Genomic DNA, 11,117 nt, shown 5'->3' on the forward strand with positions numbered 1-11,117 from the left:
TATGAGCCAGTGGTTCTTTATCGGAGTTGTCCGGGACAGCAGCTTGGCTTGGAATATTCCATATTTTTCTTACTGCAAGCGAATCCAATAAAAAGGCCAAACCCTGATATATTATTGTCTTGGAACTTCCCCTCTGTTAACTGGGTGACATGTTCCTTCATTTTCATGAGCAAGGCCACTGTTGTTGATAACAGTAAATACTCACCAGTGCACCATCTTTGGTGTTGAATTAGATATAATTTCTCACACTTCTCAGATGGTTGGGTGTCATCCAGTCAGCACAGGTCGCTAATATTCTAGATTCTGCAGAAAAGCGCAAGAGCAACATTAGTGTATTTTAATGATGCCAGTGGGCTTGCATTTGCCCTATTAGTGACGGGGGCAAAAGTGCATACCCTGTTGCTTTATCAGGAAGAAGCCATGTAGTCGAACGTCTAATGAATGGTGCATCCCCAACTGGGCTTGATAAAAGATTCTTAAGATACGGCTACATCAAAACAAAACTTTGAATCCGACTAAAATTTTAAGTGGTAACCGTCAAAAATCAAGGTGTCCTTCAGAAAACAGATACAGTCAGAACGTTCAACGTGTTATCTGTGTGTACGAGGGAAGAGACACAGGAATCAAGACCCGGCCAAGCCTCTCGGTGCATACAGAGAGAGGGGGGACAGACGGGACCAGAGTCCAGCAGTCTAACTAGCAATCAGGCTAATTTTAGCTAGGTAACAAGCCATGAAGAGTAACAGAGACAAATGGGATTTCAATGTGTCCAGAAATGAATTGGTAAGCGGGAAGCTAAGCTACATTTAACAGAAGTACACACGAGAGTTTTGACTACCTTCTTTGGCTTGTAGGTGAAATTACTTTTTGTGGTCCATGGGGTCCTCTGGCTTTGAAGAGAACATTGATGGATAAATAAGCTTCAATTCCTTATTGGAAAAGGGCTGTCTGTACTGTCTAAATATTTCCTACACTTATATTGATATAGATCTTTTTTAGGTTGGCTTTTTATTTAGGTGTCCAAAATATGTTTTGCTTCCCCCATCCAAAGAAGTAAATTGCTTAGCTCCCATGCCCAATCTCCTGTGTGTTTCTCCAAACTGGAGGCTTGCCGACGGTCATCCACTGTATATGCATCATCTGTCATACACTGACTGTGGATAAGTACCTCATACAACCCCACTTCAACTAACCCTTTAATATAAGCGAGAAGAATAGGCTGAATCACACAGGCAGGTCCTGTCATTGGAGTTAGTCATGACTCTCGAGAGACAATAGCAGAAAAGAATGCGCTTAACATAATATTGGCAGTCCTGGATAATGTATCCCACCCTCCACCCCCTTCATACCAGCCAGAAAAGAGCTTGTGGTTGGAAAAAAGTGTGTGCTTGGTCATCCTTCATTGCATAAAATTAAGTTTAGAAAAGCTTATGCATGATTCATCTCTTGTTTTAAAACCTAGCAACAATAGTTCCCCTTAATTCTCCTCTTTTGCAGGCTGAGGGACAGAGTTACGGTTAAATCAGGCCCACGTCACAATGTGCGAGAGACAGAAGATGGCACTTTTGAAATGATCATCAAGTCAGCAGTGCGGTCAGACTCTGGGATTTACACCTGTAAGATTATTAATGAGTATGGGACAAAGCAGTGCGAAGGAAAGCTGGAGGTAAAAGGTACGCATCTTTTCAAAAGCAACCGGTGTTTGCTGGTCCACATTTTATTCTCTTTCTATGTTGATAATTGAGCTGTTTTCAAACATTGATTTTGACTAGTAACTAGTTCACAGCACCAACGTTCAGGTATCACTAAACAGCCCTCTTCAGAAAATGTCCTTTATCTACACCCAGCACCACCAGTGGAGCCGGGCCTGGCTGTCATCCGCCCGGTCAGGGACATCACAGCCAAGGCTGGAGAGACAGTTTTGTTTGAGTGTCACGTCATCGGACCGAAAGACACTGATGTGGACTGGCTTGCAGATGGGAAACTGATCCAACCGGCATTGCTCAACTGCAAAATGCACTTTAATGGAAGAAAGTGCCGGCTGCTGCTCAACTCCGTACACGAGGACGACAGTGGGACATATATGTGCAAGCTCACCACAGCTAAAGGTATGTCTCAAGAAGAAATATCACGAAAAGTGTGATTTTTAATGAAAAGGAATTTATTTGTTTCCTCTGCTATTCTGAGTACAAATGTTTATTCTTCAGAGGAAGTGACTTCATGCGGCAAACTCAAAGTCATCCCATCAATCGAGCCTCTCTTCACCCGCAAGCTGGACGTTCTAGAAGTGATTGAGGGGCGTAACGCTCGATTTGACTGCAAAGTCAGTGGGACACCATCTCCTAAGGTCATCTGGAGCCACTTCGGTAGGATTGCACTTAATTGTTCTTGTACGCAGGTGCATCACAGAACATCCTAACCTTAAAGTGGCAATCCTTAAGAGTTCATACCAGGTTGACTTAGCGACCCATATTTTATTGGTGGTAACCGCAAATGCGTTTCAAGGTCCGAGGACGCTCGGGCCAGCAAAACAAACCACTGCAATCAGGGAATAATTGGCCTTTTTCCCATCATTCTGTGTTGAACCGTGATCTGATCAACTCTGCAAATAGCTAAAATAGTTGGTAACCTCTCTAAGTAGTTTGAAGCAAGCAGTCTTTTGCCTACAACTCTATCTATCTAACAGCTCACTGTGGCTGCTCCTGACGGTTCTATTACTCTCTGTAAGCTTTCAAACTAATCTGCTGTCAAAAAATGTCTTGTTTAGTGGACGTATTTGATGAACGATAGCGGTCAGTGTCAAGCTCACTGACGGACACATTGAACGTCTTGTGACCACTTCATAATAAAAGTCAACTTACGTTCCACCAGTCAAATGCTTTTAATGTGAAGCTGCAGCATTAGGAAATGTTCAATTTGCATTGGAGTGACTTAATACAGCATTTTTTTATTGGAAAGTTCATAATACTGCAAAGTATTTCAATTTTGCATATTGCAATACTTTCATTAATGAACTGTCTGTATCATTACCATTCTGTTACCTGGTGATAGATGACTTAAGACACTAATTTAAATGAAAAATCTGAGATTGCCACTTTAAAAATCCGAGACTTTGAGAAATGATCTATTCTTACTTTTTTTTCATTTTTTTTTCTGAGTTTGGATTTTGTTATTTATAACAAACTTTATAGATGATAGGTGATATGTAAATAAACATTTTTTTCCCCTTTTTAGATCATCCGCTTATAGAAAATGAGGACATTCGTGTTCTTCAGGAGGGTGGCCGCCACTCTCTTTTCATTTCTCATGTGACCAATGAGGATGAGGGTTTTTACACTGTCACGGCACGCAACAGTCACGGCGATGCAGAGAGCTCCGCCGAACTTTACATACAAGAACCACGGCCAGCCATCTCCTCACAGATGTAAGAGCATGTTATTCTTTGGATGTTGCATCAATAGCTCTCATGTGTTTCAGGGACTTTTCTAGATTCTGGTTTATAAAATGTTCATTTTTATCGTTCCTTCTCTTAAGGGCTAAACTGGAGAAGATGCCATCAATCCCAGAGGAGCCAGAGGTTCCGGAGAATGAGGTGGAGCGCTTCACCATGCCTGACTTCATCAAACCCCTTTATGACCTGGATGTGATCGAGGGCAAGGAGGCTGTGCTTAAATGTAAAGTGGCTGGTTTGCCGTACCCCACCATCGTCTGGTTCCACAACGGCAAAAGGATTGAGAGCACCGAGGACAGAAAGATGACTCAATGTAAGAGTTTCAAAATCAGCCAATGCTCAGGCCTATCAACGTACCCCAGCCTTTACAAAGTAACACTCTTCGCAGTTTATTCGAGGTCTCTATAATTTGTCATTTGTATTGAAAGTCAAAGTAAATGAATATTTTCATCAAAATGAAAATGAAAAAGAATTGAAGCAGTTAAATGAAGAAAATAACCTTTTCTAAAAATCTATTCATTAAACAAATAATGAATTGATTTTTAGAAAATGTTCCCTTTTAAATTAAACCCCATTATGACAGCATGTGATGTATAATATTCAGACTAACACTTACCTGGGTTTCACTTGTCAGTATCCTTCAAAACCACTCATATTACATTTAACCATTTCAAATTAGCATATTTTGATCTACCTGTATGGTTCAGGCCTGGTTAGGTTAAGGAAACTTGGAAATAAGATCATATAAACTGTTGTTGACTGTTGGTAGGCGACAGGATGAGCTGGATCATGCTACATCCACCTTGCTTCTGAGAAAGGACAGTCAATACTCACACGACTGCAGGAGTTTGCTCCTCTGACATTTTAAGCAATTTTATGATGTGAACATTCATTCGTTTTTCAGGTGAAAACAGTCTAATTTTGTCAACAAGGACTGCGTTTAATTTGACATTGTTTCAGTCAGCTGAGTTGCATAAAGACGCTTACATGCCAGTTCTATCCCTTCATCTCTGCTTCCTCCTACAGTTCGTGACATCCATAGCCTGGTCATCCGCGCCGTGTGCCATGCCCACGCTGGCGTCTACAAGAGTGTCATCTCTAACAAAGTTGGCAAGGCCACCTGCTACGCTCATCTCTATGTAACAGGTCATTTTCATTTCTTTTTTTGGATTGCAATCTAAAAAATTAAACACAATAGGCTTCAAGCAAGAACCCCCTGTATGAACAGATTTGCTCAGGCGAAAAGCCAGATCAGAAAGATTTATGGACCTCTAATTCCATTGTCATCATTTTCAGATATCCTCCCGGACCCTCCAGATGGCTGTCCAGTGATAGAATCCATCACTGGTAAAACCATCATCTTAAGCTGGAAGAAACCAAGGAGGCTGGACCCTTCCATTGGTACGAAAGAATAATATCCAGATTTGTTTTGTTCACCAGATCAAGTACACTATATAAAAAAATGACAAAATATAGACAAAATAATAAATAAAAAAAAGGGATTCATTGTAGGCTTCCTGGAAGCTTAGCTAACAAAATTATTTCAGTTTTTGTTGAGAAATTCTGTAGGTCCAACATTGTGGTGTAGCATTTTGCATGAAACCCTTTTACTTCTCAGATCCCTACTCCCTGATGTATGCCATCCAACAACAAGCCCTGGGCTCCATCCAGTGGACCATCATAGCTTCTGGCCTGAAGGAGACCATCTACACCATCACCACCCTCTCCAAAGGCGTACGCTATGCTTTCAGGGTCCTGACCATCACCTCCAAAGCCTTCAGCAAACCCTCGCCTACAACTGATCCTGTTAAGCTTCTGGACCGAGGTGCATTCAGGTTCTTCAGAGAATCCATCGATCCATCAGTGTTGCTGGTTAAACCATTTATTAAATATTATCTGTGTGTGCATTTACTTTTAGGTCCCTATCTTCAGGAGGCTCCAGTGATTATAGATAAGCCAGATATTGTATATGTGATGGAAAACCAGTCAGTCACTATCACTATCACCCTCAATCATGTCAACGCTGCAGTCATCTGGAAGAGGTATCTGTGTCAAGTGTCTATTAATATCTTCTATTTTTACATGAATGCATTTTCCTTTGATACCTTATCCAGTATATACAGTATATTTATATACAGGCATTTTCTTGATTGATTAAAATGTTTACTTTAAACTCATTGTACAAAGATGTAAAAGGCTCCGACTGGTTAGTCACACTTGTATTTTGAGATTTCAATGTAAAATCCAGGTTGTTGGCACATGGTTAGTTAAGTCAATTGGTATCTGATGGAAAGGATGCCACCTTGTGGACCCTGTGTATCATGGGACAGTCAGGGAGTATGACTGGCAAACATAAATACAGTATGACAATGCACACAGGCAGCTGTGTGATTACAAGGGATTATCAAAGATAAGCCAGAGCAGTGACAAAAGCCTATTATTGTGTCCTGACTTACACTCGAGTAAGAGCCAGTGATAACCCACTGTTCTCCTAACTTTTAACATAAACACATTTAACTTATAAACCCTTCTCCACAGGAGGGGAGTGGTCCTCTCCAGCAAGCCAGGCCTGTACGAGATGACAATGCCAGACGATGACCAGCAAACACTGAAGCTGCTAAAAGTGAAGAGTGCTGACATCGGAGAGATGGTGTTTGTGGCATCCAACAACTTTGGCAGCGACAGCTGCACCTTTAACGTGGAGATGGCAGGTAGGCAGTGGATTGTTCTATCTATTCATTCATCCGTCTAAGGCTAATGTAACTTGTTTTTGTACCTTTGCAACTCTGTCCACAGCTCCACCAACATTTGAAACTATCATGGAGGACTTGGACGTTTGTGCAGGCGAGACTCCTAGCTTTGCTGTGGTTGTGGAGGGCAAACCCATTCCCGACATCCTCTGGTTCAAGGTTTTTATCCATTTTAGCATTCAAAAGTAATTTAATATGTGATCGCCAAGATAAACTGAACTATACAGTAGGGTACATACAGCGGGTAAAATAAGTATTGAACACGTTACCATTTTTCTCAGTAAATATATTTCTAAAGGTGCTATTGACATGACATCTTCACCAGATGTCGGTAACAACCCAAGTAATCAATACATACAAAGAAAACCAAACAAATAAGTTCAGAAATTAAGTTATGTGTAATAAAATGGAATGACTCAGGGGAAAAGTATTGAACACATGAAAAAATTGAGGTGCAAAAAGGCATGGAAAGCCAAGACACCAGCTGAAATCTATCAGTAATTAGAAAGCAATCCTGCCCCTTGTCAATTCAAATGAATATCAGCTGGTTCAGTCTCAACTGATGGCCTATAAAAAGGTGTCTCATTACCAAGGTGTCACACAAGAAACATCTCATGATGGGTAAAAGCAAAGAGCTCTCTCAAGACCTTTGCAACCTTATTGTTGCAAAACATACTGATGGCATTGGTTACAGAGGGATTTCTAAACTTCTGAATGTTCCAGTGAGCACTGTTGGGGCCATAATCCGGAAGTGGAAAGAACATCATTTCACCATAAACCGGCCACGACCAGGTGCTCCTCGCAAGATTTCTGACAGAGGAGTGAAAATAATTATCAGAAGAGTTGTCCAAGAGCCAAGGATCACTTGTGGAGAGCTTCAGAAAAACCTGGAATTAGCAGGTACAATTGTTTCAAAGAAATCAATAAGTAATGCACTCAACCGCCGTGGCCTATATGCACGCTCACCACACAAGACTCCATTGCTGATGAAAAAGCATGTTGAAGCTCGTTTAAAGTTTGCTGCACAACATTTAGACAAGCCTGTGAAATACTGGGAGAATATAGTCTGGTCAGATGAGACCAAAATTGAACTCTTTGGATGCCATAATACACACCATGTTTGGAGGTCAAATGGCACTGCACATCACCCCAAAAACACCATACCAACAGTGAAGTTTGGAGGTGGGAACATCATGGTGTGGGGCTGTTTTTCAGCATACGGCACTGGCAAACTTCATATAATGAAGGAAGGATGAATGGAAAAATGTTCCGAGACATTCTTGATAAAAATCTGTTGCCATCTACCAGGATGATGAAGATGAAACGAGGGTGGACATTTCAGCAAGACAATGATCCCAAACACACAGCCAAGGAAACTCTCAATTGGTTTCAGAGAAAGAAAATAAAGCTGCTAGAATGACCCAGCCAATCACCTGACTTGAATCCAATAGAAAATCTATGGAAAGAACTCAGAGTTCATAGAAGAGGCCCACAGAACCTTCAAGATTTGAAGACTGTTTGTGTGGAAGAATGGGCCAAAATCACACCTGAGCAATGCATGCGACTAGTTTCTCCATACAGGAGGCGTCTTGAAGCTGTCATTACCAACAAAGGCTTTTGTACGAAGTATTAAATAAATTTCAGTAAGCGTGTTCAATACTTTTTCCCTGTGTCATTCCATTTTATTACACATAACTTAGTTTCTGAACTGTGTTCTTTGTATGTATGGATTACTTGCCGACATCTGGTGAAAATTTCATGTCAATAGCACCTTTAGAAATATATTTACTGAGAAAAATGGTGAAGTGTTCAATACTTATTTTACCCCCTGTATGTTAAATATAAATTTACTTAACAGATAACTTTGCCTTATAAATTTTTAGAAGAACCAATGCCGAAACTTACAGTATTTGTTTTCAGAACGACATCCTGCTGTCGGAGAGCAGTCATTACACATTTGTGTATGATGATAATGAATGTTCCCTGGTGGTCCTAAACGCTCGTCCAGAAGACTCCGGTGTTTATACCTGCACTGCCAGAAACTTGGCAGGATCTGTGTCTTGTAAAGCTGAACTCACTATTCATGAAGGTGAGAGGTCAATCTATCAGAGCCATAAAAAAAGTTCCAACAGTCCCTTGGCTGCATGACAATCAACCTTAGTGAGGGAACTCACATGAACATTTTGCCTTTTTAAGTATTTGGAGAGTTCCCTTTGTTCAATTAAAACTCGCTCATTACTGCAGCCAAACGTAAAGAGGATCCAATGGATGATGAGGAGACTATTCTAAGGAAGATGCGCAGACTGACTGACAACTATGACATTCACAAGGAAATTGGAAGGTATGTCATTTTTAAACCCACATCTAAAATCCCATCGCTTAATGCAATGTATTGATGCAAGATAACCATTTTCTGCATTGGAGTTAAATAGTGATGAACTAAGTTTTCCTCCTGATCTTTCTCCTCCAGAGGTGCATTTTCTTATGTGAAACGTGTGACTCAGAAGGCTGGCAAAATGGAGTATGCTGCAAAGTTCATCTCCACACGGGCCAAAAAGAAGGCGTCTGCCCGGAAAGAGATGAACCTGCTCTCCAAGCTGGACCACGAGAGAATCCTTTACTTTCGGGATGCCTTTGAGAAAAAGAATGCCATCATCATCATCACTGAAATGTATCCTTATCAGGCGGTTATAACGCAGAGTCTACACAGAGGGCACAATCAGCCTGGGAAAGCAGGTGAAATGATGTATGAATAAAACATGTTTTCCACGTGAAATGTGGATGTGTGTATTATGTTGTTCTTAAGAGCTTTTTATGAAAAGTTTTTTCTTGGTAAAAGTTAAATAAACACGTATATATGCATACATACCGTAAATGTATAACAAACAATTAGCTTTAATTGTTTAATGCATCTTAAGTCCCAGAAAGAATAGCCTTAATGAATCTTTAAAGATGCCACGAGGAGCTGCTAGACAGATTTATAAGGAAATCTGCAGTTATGGAGTCTGATGTAAGTCCATCGTTTTTTGCTTGCACAGCAAATCTAATACTAATCCCACATTTCAACATCAATTTCACTGTAATGATCAAATGTACTTTAATACTGGGTTTTTGAACCACCAGGTACGTTCATGTATAAGACAACTGCTTGAGGGAGTGGACTACCTTCATCATCAAAACATTATACACCTCGACGTTAAGGTAGAAACTCACGGATCTTCACTCTCCCACTCTTTCATTTTCTTTTTTTGGATATATAAAAAAATGCAATTAAACATTTTTGTTTATACGTTTAGCAAATGATCATAAAAGATGTATTCTGGTGGCAGAACATGATACAACTTTCTTATTTTTTTATTCTTTTCTCAGCCTGATAACATCCTCATGGCAGACTCCCACAGTGATCAGATACGAATCTGTGACTTTGGCAACGCAGTGCAGATCACACCCGATGAGGCTCAATACCGGAAATACGGCACACCAGAATTTGTTGCACCGGAAATTGTCAATCAGACTCCTGTGTCAAAAGCAACGGACATCTGGTAGAGTATCTCTTGAATTTACAGTTTATTTTGTCTTAATACACCAACTTTTTCTAATTCTCTTCTTCATTCTCCTAGGTCAATTGGAGTCATTGCATATCTGTGGTGGGTAAACTAGTTTTTATTTATTTTCATCATTATTAAATGTATTCTAAGGTGCTGAATATCAATGTCAGTTTTCTACATGTTTGCTCATTAAGGACTACCCATAGGCTTGTAATTAAATGTACGGGGTTGTTTCTCTTATTCTCTTAGTCTGACAGGAGTTTCTCCTTTTGCTGGAGAGAACGACCGCAGCTCCTTACTGAACATCAGGAACTATAATGTGGCCTTCGAGGAAAGCATGTTTGCTGACCTTTGCCGAGAGGCTAAAGGGTTCATCATAAAGCTGCTGGTAGCAGACAGGCTGTGAGTAACATTACTGGATCTCTTTATCAAGGATTGTGTGAAATAAATCTGTACATTTAATCTATAGTTTCAACAAGTCTTTCAGGACATAAAGTATACTCTTAGCCACTACAGTTCAGGTCTTAAAGGTTAACACAGTGTATCAGAATATTGAACTGGTGCAAAATAAGATGGCAACAAACTCAGTTAAATGATAACAGTGTCCTTAGTTAGCGCATTTCTAACTATTGTCTTAACACAATTTGAAAAACACACCATTACAAACTGAATTTATGTCAACAACAATGAGAAGTGTGCCGTTTGTCCATTCAATATCAGGTACATTTCACTATTCTAATGTTTTCAACATATATTCAACATATATTCAACTATATTATTATTGTTATTTTAAAATGTTTTTATTCAGTACTTTCAGGATATTATTTGAAAGTTATTTCCTTTGTAGCCTTTTATAGAAGATGTTAAATAAATAACTGCATAGAGAAATTGTTTCTTATCAAGTAAAAAAAACATTTGATTGAATATTCCATTGTTCTCGAGGACCTGTCTGTAAGTCTCATGTGGTCTTCCACTGGTGGTTCTCATTCAAGGTTGTTAAGACTGCACCCTTTTTTAAAGCTAGATAATAGAACAAATGTGAATAAACATAAATATGCCATATTTTGTCTCTAGGCGACCGGATACTCAAGGATGTCTCCGTCACCCCTGGTTCAAGGTAAGACGAAGCCTGTGGTACTTCACACTGCAGTGTTAATCATCCACAAACTCTTTCCTGCAGTCTTTTTTTATTTTATGATGCTGAGCAAGGTCTCATTTCTCATTCCTTTTTATAACATTTAATGTATATTCATTTTACAGACACTTAGCAAGGGGAAGGCCATAAGCTCAGAGTCCCTGAGGAAGTTTGTATCCCGTAGAAAATGGCAGGTGAGTGTTTTATTTCCTGTTAAGCTTCTACTTTTAATT

General features: G+C 39.9%; 1 protein-coding gene across 1 annotated transcript in view; it reads left to right on the forward strand.

Annotated features, from left to right (window-relative positions):
- Nucleotides 1-11,117, forward strand: part of LOC129104339 (striated muscle preferentially expressed protein kinase-like) — a 40,066-nt gene that overhangs the window by 17,075 nt on the left and 11,874 nt on the right. The window contains 21 exon segments of the mRNA XM_054614975.1: nucleotides 1,498-1,673; nucleotides 1,848-2,108; nucleotides 2,208-2,366; nucleotides 3,235-3,424; nucleotides 3,535-3,764; nucleotides 4,478-4,597; nucleotides 4,748-4,852; nucleotides 5,070-5,276; nucleotides 5,370-5,493; nucleotides 5,990-6,162; nucleotides 6,248-6,360; nucleotides 8,122-8,290; nucleotides 8,446-8,542; nucleotides 8,672-8,872; nucleotides 9,154-9,211; nucleotides 9,325-9,402; nucleotides 9,571-9,743; nucleotides 9,822-9,848; nucleotides 9,999-10,151; nucleotides 10,824-10,866; nucleotides 11,010-11,078. Coding sequence (XP_054470950.1) covers nucleotides 1,498-1,673; nucleotides 1,848-2,108; nucleotides 2,208-2,366; nucleotides 3,235-3,424; nucleotides 3,535-3,764; nucleotides 4,478-4,597; nucleotides 4,748-4,852; nucleotides 5,070-5,276; nucleotides 5,370-5,493; nucleotides 5,990-6,162; nucleotides 6,248-6,360; nucleotides 8,122-8,290; nucleotides 8,446-8,542; nucleotides 8,672-8,872; nucleotides 9,154-9,211; nucleotides 9,325-9,402; nucleotides 9,571-9,743; nucleotides 9,822-9,848; nucleotides 9,999-10,151; nucleotides 10,824-10,866; nucleotides 11,010-11,078 — 2,926 coding nt within the window.

This window comes from Anoplopoma fimbria, chromosome 16, assembly GCF_027596085.1.
Source record: "Anoplopoma fimbria isolate UVic2021 breed Golden Eagle Sablefish chromosome 16, Afim_UVic_2022, whole genome shotgun sequence".
NCBI lineage: Eukaryota > Metazoa > Chordata > Actinopteri > Perciformes > Anoplopomatidae > Anoplopoma > Anoplopoma fimbria.